At 34.3% G+C, this 23,729-nt stretch overlaps 2 protein-coding genes and 1 long non-coding RNA gene across 9 annotated transcripts; 2 read left to right on the top strand and 1 right to left on the bottom strand.

Annotated features, from left to right (window-relative positions):
• The first annotated feature begins 6,899 nt into the window (after positions 1–6,899).
• On the top strand, positions 6,900–10,446 carry LOC125214004 (transcription factor bHLH145-like). Of its 2 annotated transcripts, none has more exons than XM_048114837.1 (4): positions 6,900–7,056; positions 7,947–8,549; positions 8,632–8,766; positions 8,851–10,446. In XM_048114837.1, exon 4 carries the CDS (start codon positions 8,868–8,870, stop codon positions 9,885–9,887), a length of 1,020 nt encoding a protein of 339 aa, XP_047970794.1. In that variant the 5' UTR covers positions 6,900–7,056; positions 7,947–8,549; positions 8,632–8,766; positions 8,851–8,867; the 3' UTR covers positions 9,888–10,446. The 2 variants fall into 2 exon arrangements, with proteins under 2 accessions (XP_047970794.1, XP_047970795.1); XM_048114838.2 differs by having other exon boundaries at positions 6,904–7,056; positions 7,950–8,549.
• A 2,043-nt stretch (positions 10,447–12,489) lies between these two features.
• On the bottom strand, positions 12,490–15,147 carry LOC125214510 (putative ADP-ribosylation factor GTPase-activating protein AGD6). Its single transcript, XM_048115567.2, has 3 exons — positions 14,131–15,147; positions 13,949–14,038; positions 12,490–13,304 (listed from the first exon to the last, which is right to left on the bottom strand). Exons 1-3 carry the CDS (start codon positions 14,920–14,922, stop codon positions 12,780–12,782), a joined length of 1,407 nt encoding a protein of 468 aa, XP_047971524.2. The 5' UTR covers positions 14,923–15,147; the 3' UTR covers positions 12,490–12,779.
• Positions 15,148–20,942: 5,795 nt separating this feature from the next.
• LOC148930577 (uncharacterized) lies at positions 20,943–23,700 on the top strand. 6 transcript variants are annotated; one of them, XR_016136198.1, is made up of 8 exons: positions 20,943–20,985; positions 21,185–21,262; positions 21,853–21,926; positions 22,215–22,298; positions 22,572–22,598; positions 22,826–22,953; positions 23,200–23,277; positions 23,360–23,700. It is a non-coding gene; the product is annotated as an uncharacterized LOC148930577 (long non-coding RNA). The 6 variants fall into 6 exon arrangements; XR_016136201.1 differs by having other exon boundaries at positions 20,971–20,985; positions 21,185–21,267; XR_016136199.1 differs by lacking the exon at positions 20,943–20,985 and having other exon boundaries at positions 20,992–21,262; positions 22,218–22,298.
• Positions 23,701–23,729: the final 29 nt, after the last annotated feature.

The raw sequence follows: 23,729 nt of genomic DNA, 5'->3' as shown, positions 1-23,729 counted from the left end.
AACAACTAATTTTCCCATTTACTTCCAATGAATCCAATCCACTACTCAAACACACCCAACCCCACTCCACGCGTGCATGTTTATATACATTTATTATTTATATTATATGTAAAAGATATTTCATGAGTATATAGTGGTGTTAGTGGAATTTATATTTGCATAACCATTGTTTCAATATGAAGTTAATTTTTTTTATATAGACCAAGAGAACATATATGTATATGTATGAGTCCTACCCTTTGATTGGATTTTTGATCGATTATGCGTTTGTTATTTTTCCTAAGTTTATGTTGTATATTTTGTTTTGTTTCGTTTCATACTTAGTGTATTTGGCACTATCAGGGGTGCTCCTCGATCTGCGTAGAACTTTGTAGGGATTTATTTTGATGTAGCATATCCTTGTTGATTGTCTTGTTGAACTCTTGCTTACTCTCTTTGATAGTTTGAGTTGTTTATTTACATATAATTAAAGAAGGAGATTTATTGATATTAGTTGAATATATTGAACATTATAACGGAATATAGTTGAATAGGTAGAAACACTATGGTAATTGAATCCCTGAACAACTTTGTGTGAAATTTGTTTTTGTCTTCCAAACATAACTCATACCATTTGGATTATTTTGTAGAGAAAATATAACATATGTTGGAAAAAATCAAACATATACATAATCCTCACATATATGTTTTTTTTAAAAAATTGCAAATTGAAAAGGGATATTTTCAATAGTGTTGTTATTATGATAACTTTTTTTGGTTGTACATGCCAACTAATTTAGATTTTTACATTATGTTTTGGGTTCATCACCTAAGTCTTGATTGAATAACAACTGCATATAGCAAAAAGTAATAGTACTAGAATAATTAGTTCGTGCAGTAATTAACAAAATTTGAGATGATTAGAATGATAATTTGATATAATTGTGCTCATTTTGATTTGAAATATGACCAATTGTGCTAATTTTGATTTGAAATATGACTTTTTTTCTTAAAAAGGGAAAAAAGAAATAAATTCAAGTCAATAATAATGGCTTGAGAGGGGCCATGTTCCTGTGTTCTTGGTGGCTAAGCTAAGCATATGTTGTGACTCTTTACCATATTCCAACTAACTTTTTTTTATCATTTTATTTTAAAAAAATATGATCAAATCTATATATTGAATTAATTAATTGAACAAGGAATATATGGTGGTTTAGACTGATGTATTGACGTTAATCTCAACACAAAACCAATAAGAAAAAAAGTATTATATGCAAAAAATGAACAACAAAGAACACGAGCTCATCGTCTAGTCTAAGTGTCTAACATTAATAGAAGTGAGTCCAGTCATCTTAAACTTAGTCCATTTCCAAAGGTCACTCAAATTATTGATCATTGATCCCAATGAAAAGGGAAATATATGTCGGAAGTATTCGATTCTGTTTGGCAAAATACATAGGAGTATTTATCATTCCTAATTTCATCGTCGACAAGTCCATAGAAACTTTGTGTTGAGCCTTTCTTGAAAGATAAATCAGACTTGAAGTTGTGCATGATAAACCTCGTGGTCCTGTAACTCTTGTTGAGTTTTTCCTCAAGTCAAGTCTTCCATCTATACTAAATGGGTTCTCAATGTATATAAATTACTTAACTTGCAAAATAAGTTAGACACTAAGAAATATTTAACTCATCAATGAAAACAATCTCACAAAGGTGTTACACAAAACTGAAAATTGGTATATTTTGTTAATAGCACTTTGTCATGTAAACTACGAGTGTTTTACGCTACTTTCATTATTAGATGATTAAATAATGTTGCAAAAAAGTTAAAGATGATAAAGTGCAAAAATTGGTGGAGTTAATATGACAAATTCTTTTTGGCCCTTTTATATTGCATGAAAACTGTATAGATGTTCAGATAGAATATACTTATATATTGTGCTTTTTTAATTTACGTACATCAAACACTAAAAATGCTAGTGAATTTGAAAGTGACTTCAACGGTTGTGGGAAACGAGAAATAAAATCCAACTATTGCACAAATTAATAAAAATATGCAATTTGTGGGGAAAAAAAAACTCTTTGGAGACTAATTGAAGAGCTTCTATCAACAAATATACCAATCAACGCAAATAATTTCGATATCAAAATTGAAGAATCAATTCTCTTCTTGTTGGTTGATGCAAAGGTGTTATTTTGATACAATCTTTCTTGTTCTAGCAAGTTGTTGACCTCTGGCAAATTGTGGTGAGGCATCTGATGATGCGACGTTTTGTTTTAAGTTCAATATTTTGTGTATATGGTGTCCGTCTTGAACTTGTTAGATTAGTTGCATCACATTTAGTTTTGTATGATTTTGCTCGCTTTTATTGTATCATTGTTCATGTGTGTCTGATTTGCTTGTATTGGACTTTATTTTTCTTTGCTCGTCGTTCTTGAAGTGATTCGAGCTTTTCTTTTTATCTAAAAAAAGTACTTAATGTTTATCGATGCGATTGGCTAGTTGGTATTAATATAAATAATAAATAATTATCTCTTAATAAGACTCAAATATATAAGACATGGTCCTAGACTCTAGAGGAATCCCTTTTGCCCTTTTCCTTTTATATATTAGTACCATAGTTTATATGTATGTATATAACAATTAACAAAAAAACATCTCGCGAATCTATAAATGTGGAGCACTTTATCAACACTATGAACTTGATTGTATTGTTCCCTCCACTCCAAACAACAAGGCCTGAATTTCTCGATATTAAATACACATTTTTATATTTTTATATTTATTTTCCAATATTATATTTTCCACCCAACACTTTACCCCAATAGGCCTCCACAAATATAATAATTATTATTTCTGCCCCAAGATCTTCTACTCTGTACAAAAGATTTTCCTTTCAGGTGATGAATCATGGTCGTCTTAATTATTTAATTTCTTGGACAATTGTCCTTTGCATTAATTTAAACCTTGATCTATATTTATATTAATGATCTTTTTTTTCCAAACTTTAGTTAATGGATGGCCCATTTGGTTCACTAACCCTATTAAATATTTTATTTGTTATTGTTTGGGAATTATTTAAAACCCTATTTCCACTAGTGTGTCGCACCATACCATCACCTAATTGCTGGATTTATTTTTATTTTCCTAAAAAATGTTTGTGTATGTGTCACTTGGTATTTGGTGACCTTATTTGGGTATTATTTAGGGAGTAGTCAAAAATCACATTTGACTATCATTGTCGATTAAACCTACCACATTATGATAATTATGTCATTATTGTAAAATTCATGGAATCTTGTATTTCAATTGGATTTGATTTCTATATTTTATTTATTTTTCGTACGTATACTATGAGATCATTAGTATGTACTTAACATATATGAATAAACAAATATTAATTGAGAGTAAAATAGTAATTTTTTAATGGTCAAAGCCAATTGAAAGAGAATCTGCTCTTTTCCCAAATTGTTATTAAAAAAAATTGGGATTAGTCAAGTGAACACATCAAATTAGGTTCTAGAATTTAGCTAACCGCAGCCTACTATAAACCAATTATTATTACATTTTCTTGTTTTATATGACCGTGATAATTAATATTTGATGTCACTTTATCCAATGTCGACATTTTAATTGACATACTTAAACAAAAATTAACGAGCAATAATATGATCCCTATTGTTTGAAGTTGGTTTTGATCAAATTGGAAACCTCCATCGAGTTTTTTATAAAGAAAAAGTAGGAGAAAAAAAAATCCATATTTACTTTCAAAGAAATAAAAAAAAAATCTACATTTGATCTTCACTTCACAATTTGAAACAATTTGAAACATGCAATCAACATTATCCAATGTCAAGATTCTTTTTTTGTCACTACTCACTAGGCGTAGCAAAAAACGAATAAGAATAAGATCTGGATTTATAACAGGTAATATGCTGAGTAGATAAACACAACAACACAAAAACTTACATTTTACGTAAATCGTTTTCTAAACTTGATCGAATCCTATAGATGAACCTAATTCTTTCTGTATTTCCGTATATGTCAAAATGTTCCAAAAATAATTTCCAATACAACAACACTTCTTACAAAGAAAGATAGGAATTCAAGAGTGTGTCTTTTGTTTAACAAAGTAATTTTGTTTCGAACTTATTGTGTTTGAAATTAATGGTTCAATCTTAATTAACTAAATTTAATATATCATAATTCAATCCATATATCTTTGGATGTAATACGAATATAATATATATCTCTCATACTAATAAATTTCAATTTAATAGTAAAATATAATGGGATGCTAAAAGATCGACCATGATACACATTTGAATAAAGTGTTGCTAATTTGGGACACGAAATTGATGACTAACTCGATGGTTCAAACAAGGCCATAAATCACATCAATGGAAAGTAGTATTAATTCATTGGCCAATTTGGATTTTCCCTTTCCAAATATTGATGTAGTCTACAAAGTAAGATGTAATTGATGACGAATTTCAATAAAATAGCTTTAACAATACCCTTAAAACTGGACCAGAATATTATATCCCACAAAAATAAAATGAAAAAGAAAATAAAGTTACACTTTATTTTTCTTTTCTTCTTTATTTTTTTAAAATTTATGATTAATGGTTTGAATGGTCAAGAATAGATGATTTGGTCTTCATAGGATGCCTTATCCTCATTCCCTTTTCTGGGCTTTGTATTATTGCCTAGATTGTTCGATCTCATTGCTTATGCTAAAATATAGTACTACTATAACATAGTAGTAGTATTTAATTTGTTGTTTTTCTTTTTTGAGAGATAGGGTTATTTGAGAGTAGAGCTAGACAATTGAATGTCGGTTTTTTATTGCAATATAATAGTCTTTTGTTTAATTAATATTCCGTTTGAGATGATTCAATTTGATTAAGTAGATGGGGTTTGGATTGTGTAGTACTATGAAAAAATTGTTCAATTTATCAATTGTGTCAGCAACTAATTGTCAAAAGATTACATTAAACCAATTTTTTTTCTAAATTATTCATTTTCTTGTTATGTTTAAGATATTTCATTAAAAACATTTTGTTTATTATTTGATATTTGAAATGATTTGTAATTAAGATTAAACAAATTGCACTCTAACATTTTCTTCTTGTTACTGTATTTCATAAAACTATAGTAATATTTTTATAATATATATTTAATATCTACTACTGTATAATATCTGGTCTAATCAATAGACCTATTCGATCAGTTAATGCATGAATTGATAGTTTCACTAATTTAATTATCGGTCTGATTTTTCAAGTAATAAAAAAACTATGTAAATTATGTGATTGTACATATATAGGCTATCCAAAACTTACATTGGAATTGCATTAAAAAAAGCAACAAGAAATTATCAAATTCTCAATGATGATGACGATGATATATAGTGGAATATCAAACACATTTGGGTTTGATTAAGACAATTGTAGACAATTCAGATAATATCAACAATTCGTGTTCCCTTTTTCTCAATCATCGAAGCTTATAATAATTTACTTTATTATCTAAATGAATGTGTAGAAACAGATAATCCATTAGGAAATATGTGGATAATTTACAAGAGGTTGTTGCAACCCTTTTTATCACACACATAAGAAAAATAAACTTTGATTTTACATTATTTTTTTGAGTCGGAAGATAAAAAATTGAGATTTGTGTTACGGTTAAACTAAAAGAATTTTAAGCCCAACTATAACTACCATACACCAAAGAAAAATTAGTAAAATTTAATGCTCTTAATAAGGTAAACTATAACTTTGAAAGTTACAAAAATAAATAAAACATAATATATACATTATCTAACACAACCTGTCAAACAGCTATACTTTTTTGCAACATAAAAATTATTCATGGCCATTTTATTTTTGTCATGATATTTTTATGGAAAATACAGACATTAAAGTTTATTTATCACACGATAGTGGGCTAAGAGAGACGAAGAAACAAAGAGTCCGAAAGTTCAGACCAGATATCTAGTTTTACAGGCGTTTTTGATTGCTTCTTCCCTCTTTTATGTTTCGTCGTTTGCTCACTGTCTTTATTTATTGGCCGATGTTGAGTTTATGTGATTGTGGTTTTATTGCTACTTTGTTTGTTGTGATGTTGTGCACTTGTGCTGGATTTATGCGAATGTTCATTATACATCAAAAAATCTATCACGTGATAGTGTTACATGCACTGCCACGTAACCATAGTTTATCACGGACAACCATTTCGTTTGTAGATAATAAAGTAGTACTACTTCGATGAATAATATGACTATTATTACAATATAATCGACATTAAGACTTACATATACATGTAGAATAGAGGAGTTGATCCTTGCCACCGGCCTTCAGAGTTGCAACCGATTCCAACGCAACAACAAATTGAGATTCACATTCGGTCTTAAGCCACGGTCATTTTGCACTTGTCAACTACAACCATCCTTTATCTTTCGATGCACACAATAATGTTTTTCACTGTGTCCGACTTCACAAATTAGTATCAGCTAGTACTATAACTTCCTTCCAACCCAAAAACATGCACACCAAAAAAAAGGAAAAGCAAGAACAAGAATCACACGCCATGAGAAAAGATAAATTGATTGCTCTTAATTGCCCAAAGAAAACGCCCAAAGCATAGTGATTAATTATTGTTAATTATCACATCAAACAATTGGCGGAATCATGCTTTGCTCTTCTCTCTCTACAACCACCCGCGGGCCCCACCACAAGACCCCTCACGCACGCACACAAAGCCAAACAAGTCCATGATTGTTCACACGTTTGGCACATTAATTCATAAAATTCAATTATTATAGTACTAAAATTAATTTTAAAAAAGTAAAAACCCACAACCAAATTTACCAATTGCAGTTTTCCCTGTTAAACTGTGTGTCTATATAGTCTCAATTCTCCTCTATTCACTGACTTAAACACACACACACTCTTGCTTTCCTCTCTCTCTAAAAAAGAAATTCAGCTGTTTTCTGGATTTGGGATTTTTCTTGGTAGATTGTCTCTTTGGAAGGATAAGTCTTTTTTGGGTGCTGTCTTCTTTTGTGGGCTGTGAGTTTTCTTCTCACTATTTCTTCATTGTTTAAGGTTTTTGTGAACTGTTATTTTGTGATGTGCCTGTGGTTTGAATCTTGCTTGGCTTAATTTTTAGATCTGGTTTATTGGGGTTTTCCTTTGGAGCAATAAAGAAAAAATTAATGGGAAGTGGGAATGGATAATAAGGTTGGGTTTTGTGATTCTTTTGTAAGAATTTGTCTACTTTTAGATCCATTTGTTTATGCAGTCTTAATGCTTAGTTTCAGCGTGTGAAGAAGTTTAGTGATGAAGGTGTTTTTGCATACAGCTAGGGTGATTGGAGAAGATTTTTGTAGCCAATTGTGTATAAAAATCTCTTCTTTTTTTGTTAATTAAGAGGTAAAGATGAGATTTTTGGTGTTTATATCATGTTTTTGTAAGGTTAGTATTAAGAAATTTAATGGATGTGGCTAATTATCCTTGTTTTGTATTCTTGAATTAAAAAGAACCTATCTTGATTAGAACTGTTTTCCTATTTCATGGGTCAAAGAATTGAAAAGAATAGAATGTTGTTACACTGCAATCTCTATTTTTCATAATGGGATCTGTTTATATTTCATCATTGATCTATAAAAACCAAATTAGAGAAGATTTTTGTAGCCAATTGTTTATAAGATCTGTTCTTTTTGTTAATTAAGTGGTAAAGATGAGATTTTTGGTGTTTGTATCATGTTTTTGTAAGGTAGTAGTATTCAAGAAATTTAATGGGTGTGGCTAATTATCCTTGTTTTGTATTGTTGAACTCATTGGTTGCAAATTCGTATAAAAACTTAGCCGCATCATACGTTTATTTATGTGTAGAGAACGTTGAATAGCTTTTCTTGAATGTCCCGACTTGGTTTTGAACTTGTGTTTCGAAATTTCAGCAGGTGTTGGTAAAAAAAAGTGGCAATCAATCAAACTGAAGAAACAGCATGCGGTGGTATAGTCTTTCGATTGATGTTTTCCAGAAAGTCATCTCTTTGAACTTGTATTGCCGTGTGATTCTATAAAGCCTTCGTTTCGTTTCACCAAATACTTTTTTTTATCTCTCTTTCTTTCCCACATTCATCCTAGCATAGAGTCTTATTGCCATGGGATCCACTTGCTTCGTCGTTATCCCTTGCTACGTACGTTGGATTAGCTGATCTTTCTTCTCTCGTCCCACCTCTATACCGTTATAAAGCTCTCTTGCCATCTGAACTGTTTCTTTCGACTAAGTTTAGTGATTTTAGTCATTTCCCTTTGTCATTTCCTTGTGTGGTGCAAGTTCTCGAGATAAGGAATTCGAATCGTTGGATTGGTAGTCACTCTCTTCCGCGACAGTTTTCTGCGAATTTGAGTTAAAAAGTTTTGGGGAAGTAGTTATGGTAAGCCAAGCAGCTAGTCAGACAAGATTTCGAGCATTGAAACACGAGAGTGGAATTGACGGGAGTGCAACCATTATAGTTAGAGTAATAGCATGCTTTCAACCTCTTCAAGATTGTCAGGTTAGTAACGCAAAATTTCGCGACCATAACTCTCTGCGTGCTTCTCCAAAAACGCTAACTAGCTTTCTCATGTGCATTTCAGGCCGAATATTTCAGACATCTACTTAAACCTGTCACGTAGATTCGTTTCTTTTCACGCGTTCAAGTTAAGCTGGATTTTGTTTTATATATTTCTATTTTAGCTCGAAGATTCAACAAGAAATCAGTTAATTCTTAGGTATGTTTTATCTACCCTCTCTTCATAACTCGGATTTCTTCGTTTTCAGTGGTCTCATCGCTCACTTCTGCTCGTTTCTATCAGGTTATTGGTGTGCTTAAATGGAAAGGCATTTCGGGTCCGGGTATGATCAGCACCTACTGTCATCTACACTGAATCTGTCGGGATTTCCCTTCACGAACGGCTATCTGAATACTGAGCCAGTTCATAGGTACCCTTACCCCGTCGAAGATTCCACATTGAGAAATCTTCCTCCCGTACCTGGCTCAGGTTTCCTACAGTCGAAGGCAAGTGAACCAAATCGGTTGCAGAATTGGTTATACCATAAGCAACAATTCCACCAAGCCTTCATTCCTGCGCCAGACTCTGCATCCGGACAGAAGTTCCCTTTGGGCCTTTCTGATGTCGAACGCCTCAGAACCCCTACCATACCCGGTCAAAAGAGGTTTCTCGTATTCGATCAATCCGGTGATAAAACCACTCTCTTATACAGCTCTGGGGTCCACGCTCCTGTTCAGTTTGGAGCTTGTCAGCCGCCGAATCTCCCATCCGCCTACAATTTGGGTGTCGAGATGAGGGATTTGAAAGACGAGAGTTTCGAAGAAAACTCTAAAGATGTCACGGAAGGCGAAATGCGTGAAGACACAGAAGAACTGGATGCCCTCCTCTGCTCTGACTACGACAGCGATTTCTCCGAGGATGAGGAGACGAGCACCGGCCATTCCCCTAGCACCATGACTGACAACGGTGCGCCAAAACTGGCAGAGGAAACCGGTGAAGAAGTCGATAGCTTTTCCGTACCATTGAAAAGGCGAAAGCTTTTGGATGGAAACGGCGACATCCCATCAAGCATGTACGACGCAAGCTCTGTGAAAACCTTTGCCTACTCCGAACAAGTAGAGAGTGATGCTGAGTCGAGCTGTGGTAGTCGTAAGGAGGCATCAACCTGCAAAAGGTCGAGGAAAGACGAAATACTCGACACTGTGAGCATTCTGCAGAGCATAATCCCTGATTCGAACGGGAAAGATGCAATCTTTGTGATTGATCAAGCAATCCATTACTTGAGATCGTTGAAGGCGAAAGCCAAGGCCTTGGGGCTCGAGTCCCTCGACGCCCTATAAACTTCGCCTACTGTCCGTTCCTCGAAAATAACAGGTCGTCGTAGTAACTTCCGTTGTCTATAAACTAGTCGTTGTTTCTAGCAAAGGTAGCCTTAGAGCTTGTGTGAAAAATCGAATCTTGAAAGGCACATCGTGTGAAAAATCGAGTCTTGAAAGGGGTAGCGTGTGAAAAATCGCGTCTTGAAAGACGATCATATTTGAAGTCTTCTCCGATATGATTGATTTGGAAAAAGCAGCAGCAGCCATGTTTTCTTGATGTCTCCGAGCCTCCGTTTTCTCCTCTTCGGCTCTTCACGGCCTTGGGGTGGAGTCGAGTCGAGCTGAGCTTCTGCATCGCGTGTTCGGGGTCTTCGTTCGTGGCCGAAAATGAAGCTCCATCTCTCTGTCTGTGTGTGTCTATTATTGTTCCGTTGTGTGAGAATATTTTTGTTGCATTTGTTGGGATGTAAATGTGAAGTTTGTGTTGTTTTTATTCGGGTGTTGTAATGCAGCGTGCTTGTGTTTGTATTTGTCTGAAACAATGAGAAGTCTATTTTGTAATTTTAAAATCATTTGTATTTTTGCTTCTTGTTTCGATTGTTTGTCTGGTTGTGCAAAGTCAAAGATGAAGGATGTGTGATTGCTAGTGTTCATCCTCCATTTATAACATTCCACTCACATTTTGGTTTGGATCATATTCTTTTTCTTCGAAATTTGAACTTTTGGTTTGGTAATGATTGAAACTGAAAAAATTCAAATTATAGTTAATAAATATTTTATTTCTATATTTCTAAGTTAATTTATTAACTTATAGCAATAAAATCATATCATTACAGATGTCTTGGATTTTCCGACTCAAATTTTAATTATAAATATTTTGTATTTTCGAATTAGGGTTAGGATTTTCGGATCGATTCAAATTCATATTTTCTCAAAATTGAATTTAGCAGATATCTTTATCTGAAATCGGAATACTCCCCCAAAATTGTGAGAGGGATAGAAAAAGAGACTAATAATGAGTTTTTTAAACAAAAGTAATAACATGTGGACAACACATTTTCTTGTGCTATTCTGTATTTCTTGTGGTGGCTTGCGTTTCATGATATAAATCCAAGTCAACAACTATGCCATGGTGATTGAAATTTAGGACGAACTCCATTAAATCATTAAATGGGTTATATAGATTATATGCACACTTATTATTGTATCCTTGTTTGTCAATTGCTCCATTGGTTTCTAGCAACGGTAGCTTCATCGCCTCTGCCTTTCCATCGACAGTAACTACCTTATTCACCATATCTGACTCAACGAGTTCCGTTTTCTAAATCCGTCATTTACGTGACTTGTGTTGAGACTCTAAAACCCCAACTAACATATTCCACCCCTCATGGACGACAATATCCATACTAATGGCCATATACCGGCCGGACCACCACATCTCATCGCACGTGTCACCCACCCAACAAAACCTAACCAGAATTTAGAACTGGTGTCAGAGGGCCTGGGGAGTTTTTACCCTCTCTCACAGCCCTCATCAACATATCGCTTCTCGGCCAAACCATCCACCACCACCACCATGTTATGATGCGTCTCCCTGAAACCGTCCAACGCACTCGCAGAAACGGCCTCCCCTGGAGAAGGTGAAGTTCCGGCCACCCACGTGCTGCCCATAACGGACAGAGATATCTGCCATATTGCAGAAAAGGAAGGAGCTGAGGAAAAGGGAGGATGTGGAGATTAGTTTAGGGCAGGGATTGGAGAATGAAAGGGTGGTGGCTAATGCACCCAACTCAGTTACCCTACTTGTCAACTGCAGATTCGGGTCGGGCTGCAGTGGGGATGAGCAGGTAACGAGGGTGTGCATTGCTTTTCTAGGTGGGCCGGATAGCTGGGAGGAGAAGAAGAAATTCTAGAAGTACCAAAAGTGGGAAGCAATTCTAAATCTTGATAACATTCCACTTCCCACCAAAATCCCCACTCTATTCTTCACAGAGAAATTCATTTTCCCCTTGAAAAAACTGCAACTTCTCCAAATACATTCAGTAACCATTATACTAAAGAATGCGCTTGTCTCTATATTTTCAAATTTCAACAGATCCAGACCACAGATAAAATTGCCAGAACAATATGTGCAATTAACAATGAATCATACCTAAATTAGAGCAACAGATAGAAATAAGAACTGAACATTTTCTAACAGAGGGATCTCAGAGCTCTAACCATATTTCAGCTTTGATAAAAACCAGTTACACAATTAAACTCTATACGTACACCTAATTTAAGAAGACACCATGAGCTCATCGGTGTCTGCAATTTCAAGCAAATTACAAATCCAAAAGCCATAGAGTTAGATGTGAAAGCAGTAACGAAGAGAGGCAGCCAATTGATAAAAGTGTACCAACTTACCTAGCAATTCAACCTATGGATCATCTAATGTACTTATCAGAGAACAATCTACTGGAACACCAAAAACATCAGCTATATAATTCCAGATCCAACAGAAAGGAAAAGCTCCTTACCACTAGTCATTCAAACAAATAAAAATTTCGCAAAAAGAAAGCCCATCAATACATCAAAAGGGCAAATGGTAGGCCAATAACCTAAACTTATAACAAGCAGCTCATTATTGAGAAATAAAGCAAGATATATAGAATTCAATGTAGCTAGCATAAATCATTATAAGTACAGACCCAACTATCATAAATGCAGTCTAAAATAAATCTTAGAATTGGAAAATTTTTGTCCTTGTAACACAAATAAGTGATCCGTACAGTATCTTGGGCACTGCAGGTACACTACAGGAAGTTTTACAATTATAGACCATTTTCATCCACAAACCCACCACAGATGGTTTATAGTGAATAATATGAAAAACCAAACAAACGGGGGGGAGAGGAATGAGATATTCTTACCTCATATAAACCCACCCTCGGACCAGTTGCTGTCCGACTTCCCATTATAACCCCCTGTCTTCTTATCGGGCGCAGGCGCACTCTGATAAAAATCATCAAATCCATCATCTTTTCCGTCGTCCCCCCAGCCGGCCCAGCTATCTCCATTCTGGAAGGTCGTCCCCTTTGGTGACTCCTCTTTCTTGCTGTCTTTGGCATCCCAATCATCCCATGAACCAGAGCTAACTTTGTTAAACTGCTGACTCGATGATGATTGCACTCCAACTGAAGAATTGTATCCCTTAGCCCCCTGTCCAAAATCCTGATGATAACCATTGTTTTCGGTATCATTCCGTGGCCAGCCAGAACCAGAACCAGAGCCAAATCCCGAGCCCGAGCCTTCTTTTGTATACTCCTCAACCTTCTGGGAGGCCAGAGCCATCACCCCTTTAAACATCCCCCATGTTTTCTGCCCTATCTCCGATGTCTTTGCGGTAACAACATTGACAGTTTCATTCACCTTGTGATCATAACCCCCATCTCTTACCTGTTAAACAGATATCAATAATTTAATATACAACTCACTCACCTTTAACCTTGTCTTTACATAATCACCTTTGGCACAAGGTAAATATACCCCAAACATCCAATTTCTGGTGCATTATTTTTCAATTATAGTACTCCCTATTCAAATGAAACTATAACTGTAATTAAGCTTCTCTACAAATGGACACAATCAAAAGCTACATATTCCTCTAGCTCAAATGCACACCTAGTGAGTCATATACACAAGTAAAAGCTACATATTCAATCAAAATACATACTACTCCATAAAACAAAAATGGTCCATTGCATGTAAAATCACAAAGAATACACAGTTAGTACGTCATTATTCATCAACATCACCAAAAGTTTCACGTCATTTTCTTAGGTTCTTAGGCTCAAAACAACGTCGGTTCACATCCGCACATGAAGACACAGTTACATCATTATTCATCAACATCACCAAAAGTTTACAGGTATGCACCAATTTATCATCGCATTTGCACCAATAAATACACAATTGAGAATTTTTAAATCTTCTTAGTTTGTCATTCCTCTAGCTCAAACGCACATCGAATTAGTCAAACAAACAAATAAAAGCTTACATATTCAATCAAAATCAGTACTATAAAGCAAAAAAAGAGCTACCTTGGAAGAGATCTCCTTAGTTCCAGCTTGCACAACATTCACGGCCGACTGCGCTGCCGATGCAGCCACCATTGACAACATGCCAAATCCCTGCATATGCAAAAACAAATCAATCATCACAATCACATCCACACCACAATTAAAACACAACACATAATCAGCAAAACTCCCCATAACCAAACCTGAGTAACAACCGAAAGCACATCCCCATCGCCGCCGTTGTTCCTCACAGGCGCCGGCGACGGAGTGGATCCAAACCCCACATACTTCCCACCTTGCGAGGGCGGGAGCCCCTCCGGCCTCGACTGATTCTCCGAAATCTTCCTCGCAAAGAAATCCCCCTTATTCGCCGCAGACGCCTCCAGCTCCGCCCGCGAATACATATTCTCCGACGACTTCGACCGCGACGGCGTGCTGCCGCCGCTCCCCCCGCTCCTGAAATCCCCAACCGTGTTATTCCTCCTGATATTATTACCATTCCCTCCGTCGTCGAAGCTATCCCAATTATCCCACCCGGAATTGCCATTGCCGTTGCCTCCGCTCAAAGGGGGCTTACTACTACTGTGCCCGTTCCGATTGGAATCGAGCGATTCCTTCACAATTGGGGGATCGCGCCACGGCTTGCCCTCGGCTAGGGCTTGGATCCGATCGCGGTAGACGGCGGCGGCCTTGGTGTTGTACTTGGCGACGATGTCGGTCTCCTTGGGGATCCCGTACTGCGAGGCGAAGCTGTTGAATTTGTCGTTGCCGCCGAGCTCCATCTTCTTCAGCTGGATCTCGGACCAGGAGTCCATGGTGACGGATCGGACGAAGGAGATGTGGACGCCGAGGCCGCGGTGCTTGCCGGAGCACTCGAGGCACATGAAGATGCCGTAGGAGACCGACGCCCATTGCGGGTTCTTCTGGGAGCAATCGACGCAGATCTTGTTGCCGGATTGCGATTGGAGCTCCCGGAGCCGCCGTGACGCCGCCATACAATGATTGGAGGTGTCGGTGCGGATTGATTCACGGAAAATTGACGGTGCGGATTGATTTAGGGAAAATTGAATCGGTGATTGTTGATGCCACCGCACGCAATCGAAAACGTGATTGACAGGTTGAGAGAGAGGGAAAAAAAATCGGATCTAAGCAATTTTGTCTAAGCAATTGAAGGGAAAATGGCGGATGCAAATGGGGGAGAGAGAGCTGACAGGAAATTAAATAAAGAATATAAATATGGGAATTATTTATTTCTGTTATTTACTCCATTTAACAAATAGTGATATTACTATTTGTAATTGATTTAATAGGAGATATGGAAATCCATGGATTTTGAATGTAAGTCAAATAACTATGATTTCATGGTGGATATCTGTATATGGGTACAATTTTGGCATAAGGTACTAGTGTCACATTATTTCTACAGATTTTCACCCCTTTTTTTGGGGTTGGTATATAATGAAAAATAAGGCACATTTTGCTTCGTGCGCGTGCCTAGACGTACTTCACTTGACTTATTTCTATCTTTTTAAAATTATAACTTTCATTTATTAGCATATTCTAAAAATGAGTATTTTTTTTCCATAACAATATAATGGCATTGTAATGACTAATTTCATTTATAACAAGTGCTATTTTAATAAAATAGGGCATGCATTAAGATTGAGTCAAATTTGGATTGGGTTAGGACAAGTTGAGTTAGGGGTAATGTGGTTTTGGTAGAGCCAAGGGTTCGTTTCAGACTGAGTTTGAACCGAGAGTTAGTTTCGAGTTTGAGTATTGGATTCATGCTCAATCATTTTTCATTGATTTTATGTGCTCTTAATAACGTTTGATACTTCGATTTATTTCCATCATTTAAGTCATTCTATGAAATAAATATTTGATTGAAAACCTAATAACAATTGATGGAATTTTAGAATTGGACTTTGTCTTTTTGAGCTCATTCAATTTTTTATTATTATATACGATGATCCACTGAAAACCCATTTATAATTGTAAGCCGAAGTGTAGGGTTTGATCTAATGAAACTTTGGGCTAAATGGAGCTCAATCCCAATTAAATTGTGGGCTAATTTGGTTAGGTATCTTAAATGGAGCCCAGGCCCAATTAATTTGTTTTTCATTCTTGTGTAATGGGCCAAAACTAAATACTGCATGTGAGCATTTCATTCATAAGAACAAAAAAACAATTACTACTATTTCTATTCTAATAGTAATAATGATAATAAAAAAATTGAAGGTGGTATCAATAATTATAGTAATAAGTAATTGTTTATATTTTAATAAGATAATATAAATAATAATATCAAATATGCAAGTAAGTAAGAATCAAGAATACAATTATACTACAAATATGTAAGTCAAGCTATGGAGAAGTAATACTTCTTTCCATTTCAGGATTCTTATTAATTTTTTTCTAAATAAAAAATCGATCAAACAAAAAATTTAGCATCACATCTTCAAATTATTAATTGGACATTGATTACCTTCAGTACCTGCTGATAATATCCAACAATTTATTGATGCTTTTTAAATTTTTTTACTATCAAATTTCAAATTTTAAAGCACAGGAGTAAATTCAAAATAAAATGTCGAAATCTTAAAAAATCAATCATCATAACTAATCTTTTTAAAAAATTTCCATTCATTATGGTGCATTTTATTTTCATTATTTATTTTGGAATTAATCACATTTTAGTAAAATATTGGGCGCTACCGACGACGTACGGTACATTACTACTGTACAACGACATAAATCTTAAATCATGATTAACATTCCATTTTTCGGAATATTTTTTTATTTTACTATTTGATTATGTATAATAATAGCTACATCAATAAATACATTGTTAAATTCATATGCATGTGTTAATTGTGTTGTTTATGTATTGGATTATTTATGGCCCCCTCACCCTCTCACATTTATGTAATATCAACCTTTTTCTTTTATTAAAGTTACAACTCATATACACTGAATTAGTCATGAAGTATAATAAATACACCTCTAAATATGGTGGTAGCAAGAAAATATCTTATGAATTGAGTTATGGACTCTTATCGTATCTAGTAGTAGCAAATTAGCAGTGAGTCTTCAAATAAGCTGACTACCGTTGGCCAATTAAGGCTGGAAACTCCATCGAATTCGGGCTTTGGTAGCTTTGCACCAAACCTCCGAAATGGTTGCCGCATCGTTGATGACTTGATGTCTTCTGACAAGGCGATATACCTTTTTCTCTACAGAAGTTATGTATTCTAATACACTGTTATTTCGGTTTCACCAATTAAAAAAAAAAACAGAAATGTGAGACATACTACTATATGTTAAAAATGAATTAGCATTATGAGGTTAACATCATAAAATTAATTTTTGTGATGATGGTTTTATTCGCTTCGAACAACCCTTTTGCTAGGTTGCATGTTACTCCATGTTCTATGGCTGATCATTGATTTGGGATATTTTAAATATTTTTAAATATATGTTAATTGGAAAAAAAAATAATTTTCACAACTAGGAAGCCGACAATGATATACGGAACATTATGAAGAAAATTATACGGAACGAAGATGGAGTGTATTAAATAGAAAAACAATTCTTATTGCAGAATTACAAACAATGAATTTTTATATAACTTGTAATGAAGTGCCCTCTTATAATACACATTATCACTACATATGGACACAAAAATTGGGACACAATTACTTGCGTTAGAAGGTTTTTAAAAAATATTAAGGATGCAAAAGAAAGCGTCCCTAAATGTTGGACAAATTAACTTAATCTGTTGTTTTTTAGGACGCTTCCATTTGTGTCATTTAATTTTAGTTGAGGCATTAACAATATGGACGCTTTTCGAAGCGTTGGTGATATATTTAGAAATACAAATTAATGTCTTTAATTGTATTAAAAAATGTCCACAACGGTTTTGTTGTTGTGGTGTATGCATATAATGTTTGTCAGAAGGGATAGTCATACAATGTTCATTACAAGTGTATAAAATGTTCATGGTTAGTATATTCAGTCTATAACATTATTTCCTTTATTGAAATCAGCATTAGTTTATTGCCAACGGAAAATTCCAACAGTAAATAATAAGAAAGCATAATCCATCAATACTTCGGTCAATTAAGTCCGTTTTTAGTAGAACCTATTTCTTTAATACAAGTTTATTAAAAAGGACAAATTACCAGAATAATTATTAATTTAAATATTTTCTCAATTTTCTCATAGAGTTTAATGAAACAAAATTGTGTATAAGGGTTCAGGAATAGTGAAGGGAAAAGATGGATAAGATATGGAGTGTTGGAGGTGTTATCCCTTATTTATTTATTTTTTAGCCCTTTAAATTAAATTACGAATGTATAACAAATCTTGAAAAAGAAAAACCAATAACATCTGCTAAAAGCAGTTTAACTACCTCTCTAGGTGGAAATTGAAATAAAAGAAAATATGTATGTAAACTAAGACTATGTTTAGCAAACCAGTCATCTACCTAATTCTTTTCCCTTGGTATGTTTGATATTGCACTCCCAGTCTAATTGCATCATCCGATGTATTGCATGAATTAAATCTCTCAAAGGATGTTGCGCATTAAGTCCCTTTCTAATCATATCAACTAAAGACATGAGTCAGACTCAAGTTCCATTGGCGATAATTCTCTCCCCAGGCGACTCTAAGCCCAATTAGAATTCCCCAGAGCTCGATGAATAGTGAAGTTAAGAGATGTACAAGAGATAGGGTTGTGGATGACCTAACGTGACATCCGAAAAATTATATGAAGATGAGACTGTTCATGAATTTTATCAATTTTTTCAATTCACTTAGCAAATAATTCAACCACATTATATTAAACTCTCCATTGTTGTGCCCCATCGACTTGGAGTTCACTACAAAAAAATCACTGTTTCCCGACCAAAAAGACCGAGCACAGAAAATTGTGCTAGGGAAATACCGAGCACAGAAAATTGTGCTCGGGAAATACCGAGCACCTTCACTTGTGCTCGCCAAACTACCGAGCATTTCAAATGGTGCTCGCCAATGGCAAAAACTGGTGGCTTAGCTGCGAGCAATTACGAGCACGGTCAACGTGCTCGGCTTGGAAATTAACTTGGGGACCTATGGTGCAACAGAAGTGCTCGGCCTTGTGAATATTTTTCACCAATATAGGCGAGCACCATACCAGTGCTCGGAATATGGCGAGCACAATATATGTACTCGGAAATTTGATAAAAATAAAATTATAATTGGCAATACATTAGTCAATTACAAACACTATTTTATTAGGCGAGCACATTCGTGGTGGTCGAGACTTACCGAGCACATATACCGTGCTCGGAAAATTGATAAAAATACTATTATAATTGACAATTAATAGAAATCTTATTTTTTAAACACTTGTTTAATTTTTCAATATATGCTATTCGAATTATTGATAATTAAAAATACTTTTTAATTTTTCAATATATGCTATTCGAATTGTTGATAATATTTTTCAAAGCACAAATATAGTTCTCGGCATTATTGCTTAAAAATATTTATATTTTATGTTCAAAATAATTTTTAATATTTATGGTAAATGATCCGCAAATTTTTATATATGCAAAATTTTCAAGATATTTCTATGTACTAATAAAAAATATTGACATGTTTTAAGTTATTATTGTTGATAATTATTAATTATAGATGTGTGTTTAAAATATTGAAATTTAACCGAGCACCGCTTATATCCTCGGAAAATGCCGAGCACCGTACTTGTGCTCGTAAATTACCGAGCACCGTACTCGTGCTCGGAAATTATACAATTTTTTTTTAATAATTATTCATCAACAAGAAGAATTTAAAACATTATAAATATTACCTATCAATATTTTGAAGTAATACAATATCTCTAGAAATTTGCATGTGGATCCTTCACCATAAATGTGTATGAAAATATTGAAATTTATTTTAAACATATAATATGGTAGTATTATATTTTTAAGAAGTGCCGAGCACCACATCCGTGCTCGGAAAATGCCGAGTACTATGTACGTGCTCGGAAAATATACAATTTTTTTTAAATAATTAGTATTCAACAACAAGAATTTAAAACATTATAAATATTACCTATCCATATTTTGAAGTAATATAATATCTCTGAAAATATGCGCGTGGATCCTTCACCGTTTATATGTATGAAAATATTAAAATTTATTTTAAACATATATTTTTAAGAAGTGCCGAGCACCAAATCCGGGCTCGGCAAATGCCGAGTATTATATACGTGCTCGGAAAATATACAATTTTTTTTAATAATTATTCAACAACAAGAAGGATTTAAAACATTATAAATGTTACCTATCAATATTTTGAAGTAATATAATATCTCTGAAAATATGCATAAGGATCCTTCACTGTGTATGAAAATATTAAAATTTATTTTAAACATATAATATCAATATTTTTAAGAAATGCCGAGCACCATATATGTGCTCGGCACATATAAAAAAATAATTAAAATTATTCAACAACAACAATAATTATTTAAAACATATCAATATTTTTTATTAGTGCATAGAAATATCTTAACAAATTTACGGATCATTCACAATAAATATTAAAATTTATTTTGAACATAAAATACTAACATTTTAAAGCAATAATTCCGAGCACCATATATGTGCTTGCAAATTTCTATCAATTAAAAAATATAATTAATTATTTAACAAGAATAGTAATTTATTTCTATTTTGTGGTCCATTATATGTGTTCGGGATAAAAATATTAAATTCGAAAAATATTTGAAAAACAATTCATTTTATTTTTTTCGATTTCAGCGAGCACATTCTTTTGTGCTCGGCTAATTGCGAGCGAATCTATTTGTGCTCGGCAAAATAATTTTGTACCGCGAAATATTTTATTTTTATCAATATAAGCGAGCAGATTATGTTGTGCTTGGCAAATTGCGAGCAAATCCATTTTGGCTCGGCAAAATAAAATATTTGCAACAAAATTTATTTTAGTTTTATCGATTTAAGCGAGCACATCAAATGGTGCTCAGAAAATTGCGAGCATTCTTACAGGTGCTTGCTCTTCTTCAGATCTTTTATACCACAGGCTTTCCTTTCTTCTTCACATTTTTACCGCTTCTCCTCCAAATTTCGTGTGATTAAGTAGGATTTCTGAAATTACTTCTCAAAAGAAAACCGCGAGTTCTCAAAACCTCACCGCCCTCTTTTTCGAAACATAATCACTTCTCAAAATTCTCACTCTGGTAAACAGTTCTCGGCGGCGAGATTCGACCGGTCGGGTGGCGTTTAAGCATTTCATTTGTTGGAGAAGATCCTCGAGCCGAGATCGGTGAGGTTCATTTGCGATCGTTGTTCTTTTCCATCGGCTAAACTCTCCTGTGTGTTCGATTTATTGTGTGTTTAATATCACTCTTAACCTTCCGTTTCCAAATTTCCTATATATTGTACGTGTTGTGATATACCAATAGCTATCATGTCGGCTGTGGCTGTGTGGAATGATCTTGCCAATTCAATAACATGAAAAATATGTTTGTTTCTATGTTTTGGAGGTCACGAGATTGGATTTGACAGAAATTCTAGGTCAAAATTGATTTTTCTACCTTTTCTTTATTCTGTATAAACCTTAGGTTAAATATTGCACATTTGGAAAGAATAACAGTTGCTCTCAATGTTAGTGTTATAAAAAGAATAAATCTCAATGTTGTGTCTCTGTTATGGAAATGTTATAGTATCAATTTGATGAACTCAGACGAAGGTAAAAACTTGTAGTTGTACATCAAGGTGATACAGGTTAATCTTCTTGAATCTGTCTGTATAGAAACTCACTCTCAACTCAACTGGATACAAGGAATATTGCATTCTCAATATATATGCAACAACTCATTTGTTATTTTCTCTGAATTGTTTTATTGTGACCAGGGGCCAGAGTAAGGGTTTTTATGTCTCTTTAGCAACATTTGAAGTGAGCATCACCCAAAATTTTCACTGCATATGTAAGTGAAATGTGCCTTGTTATCTGATGCATGAATTTGAACTTGTTTTGTAATTATAGATACTCTTTTATGGAAATGTGAAACCAGTTCTATGGCATTAGCAAAGATTGTTGAGTCTTTAGTATTGCTTACTCTAACATACTAATAAATGGAAGTTCAAAATGTGTTAAGTTCTTACATTATTAGTAGTAATAGTTTAGCAATGCTGTGAGATTTCTTACTCTGTTGGCTTAAGCAGCTATGAGGATGTTCGGATTTATCTGATTTCAGTTCTTATTATTTTGCTAGAAGATTGTATACCACTGAGTAAAGGCATAACCCCATTCTGAAACCCTCTCCATCTAATCTTCAGCTCACAATTTCAGTTCAAAGGTATTTTTCTGTATCTCAAATTCTCCATCTAGCATATTTGACTGAAAATGGCTTTCATTTGAATTGAATACTCACTTTCTGATTGTGGAGAAATAGGGAGATGGAGAAATCTTGTATTTTCTGATTGTTGTGTAAATAGCTTTAAGGATCATGTGTAAATTGATTTGATTAGCATTGTTTTTGGAAACAATCTGAATTAGCTTATTGTGACACAATTTCTTTCTTAATCATTACTAATACTACTACTCTTGCTTGTATGTATATGATCTGCAGGACTTGTCCCAATTGTGGCTGGTTCAGGTAAGCTCCGCTCTTCATTTTGTATATATATTTCATCCTCATTTCAGTGTATTATATATTGTCTGTATATTCTCTGTATTTTAACTCATATATTCATATACTCATATTCTTATGGTAAATTGAATGCATGTTTCTTGCTTGCTGAGACACAATTTCTTTCTTACTCAATTCCTTTTGTTCATGAAACGAGATGAGTTTTATTGAATGTAATGAGTTTCTGTTATAAGGTACAAGGAGATGATTTAATTAAGCAAAGAGAGCTATAGTACATGAAACTACTTGAGCAATGATGCATTGGTGGTGTGTGAGGGAGTTACTTGATCATATGGAGCAAATCAAGGATATGATAGCTAAGGTCCTTTGGATTCCTTGTATTTTTATTCATTTAGTATAATGCTACTTTATATTTCTCTCTGGGATGCATGTGTCTTCATAAGTTGATGCAAACTATATGATGTACTCCATATATCTTTGCATTGATGTCTTGTTCTGGAGTTTCTTATTTTCTATATTTATCCTTCTTTAGTTCATCATTAACATTTCTTTTGTTACTAACATTTCTTGTGTCTTCCCAAATTATGGTTGTTTATCGGGGCGGAAGCTAGAAGATAATAGAGCTGGAGAACGGGTTGCTGTAGATACGAGGAAGAAAAATCCTGCTGACTTTGCTATGTGGAAGGTGAGAACTTATATTTCTTTTCAGAAAATTGTTTCTGATTAATTACTTGCCTCGTGAATCTATCAATGTATTCTCATTGTAGGCTGCAAAGCCTGGGGAGCCACAATGGGACAGCCCCTGGGGTCCTGGAAGACCAGGATGGCACATTGAATGCAGTGCCATGAGTGCAAGATTAGAATACAAATTCTGTTTGGAACTGTAAATTTTGAATGCAAGATTGGAACTGCAGTGAAGCGGGAGGAAAGTTGCAATGGTGCGGAAGGAAGCGGCTAAGAGGGAGCAACAAATGGAAGAGCGAATGATGCGGCTTTTTGATGAAAAACTCGGACAAATGAAAAATGTGTAGTTTAGTTTGATTTTGTTAGATAATTTTATATTTTGTAAAACAATCTTACTTATTTAATGTTATTTGAATTTTGCTTACTTTTGAATTTAATTTAATAATTTTTATT

The sequence above is a fragment of the Salvia hispanica genome, chromosome 3 (genome assembly GCF_029641045.1).
Source record: "Salvia hispanica isolate PSC_SH4W2 chromosome 3, Shi_PSC_v1, whole genome shotgun sequence".
NCBI lineage: Eukaryota > Viridiplantae > Streptophyta > Magnoliopsida > Lamiales > Lamiaceae > Salvia > Salvia hispanica.
This window is presented reverse-complemented; position numbering and strand designations above follow the sequence as displayed.

Bases quoted from the DNA above. Each gene is read 5' to 3' on its own strand.
- LOC125214004 (XM_048114837.1), top strand. From the start codon at position 8,868: ATGGAAAGGCATTTCGGGTCCGGGTATGATCAGCACCTACTGTCATCT.
- LOC125214510 (XM_048115567.2), bottom strand. From the start codon at position 14,922: ATGGCGGCGTCACGGCGGCTCCGGGAGCTCCAATCGCAATCCGGCAAC. The intron at 14,039-14,130 runs GTTTGGTTATGG...TTGCATATGCAG, and splicing joins TGCTTTCGGTTGTTACTCAG to GGATTTGGCATGTTGTCAAT. The intron at 13,305-13,948 runs GTAGCTCTTTTT...TCTGTTTAACAG, and splicing joins CTAAGGAGATCTCTTCCAAG to GTAAGAGATGGGGGTTATGA.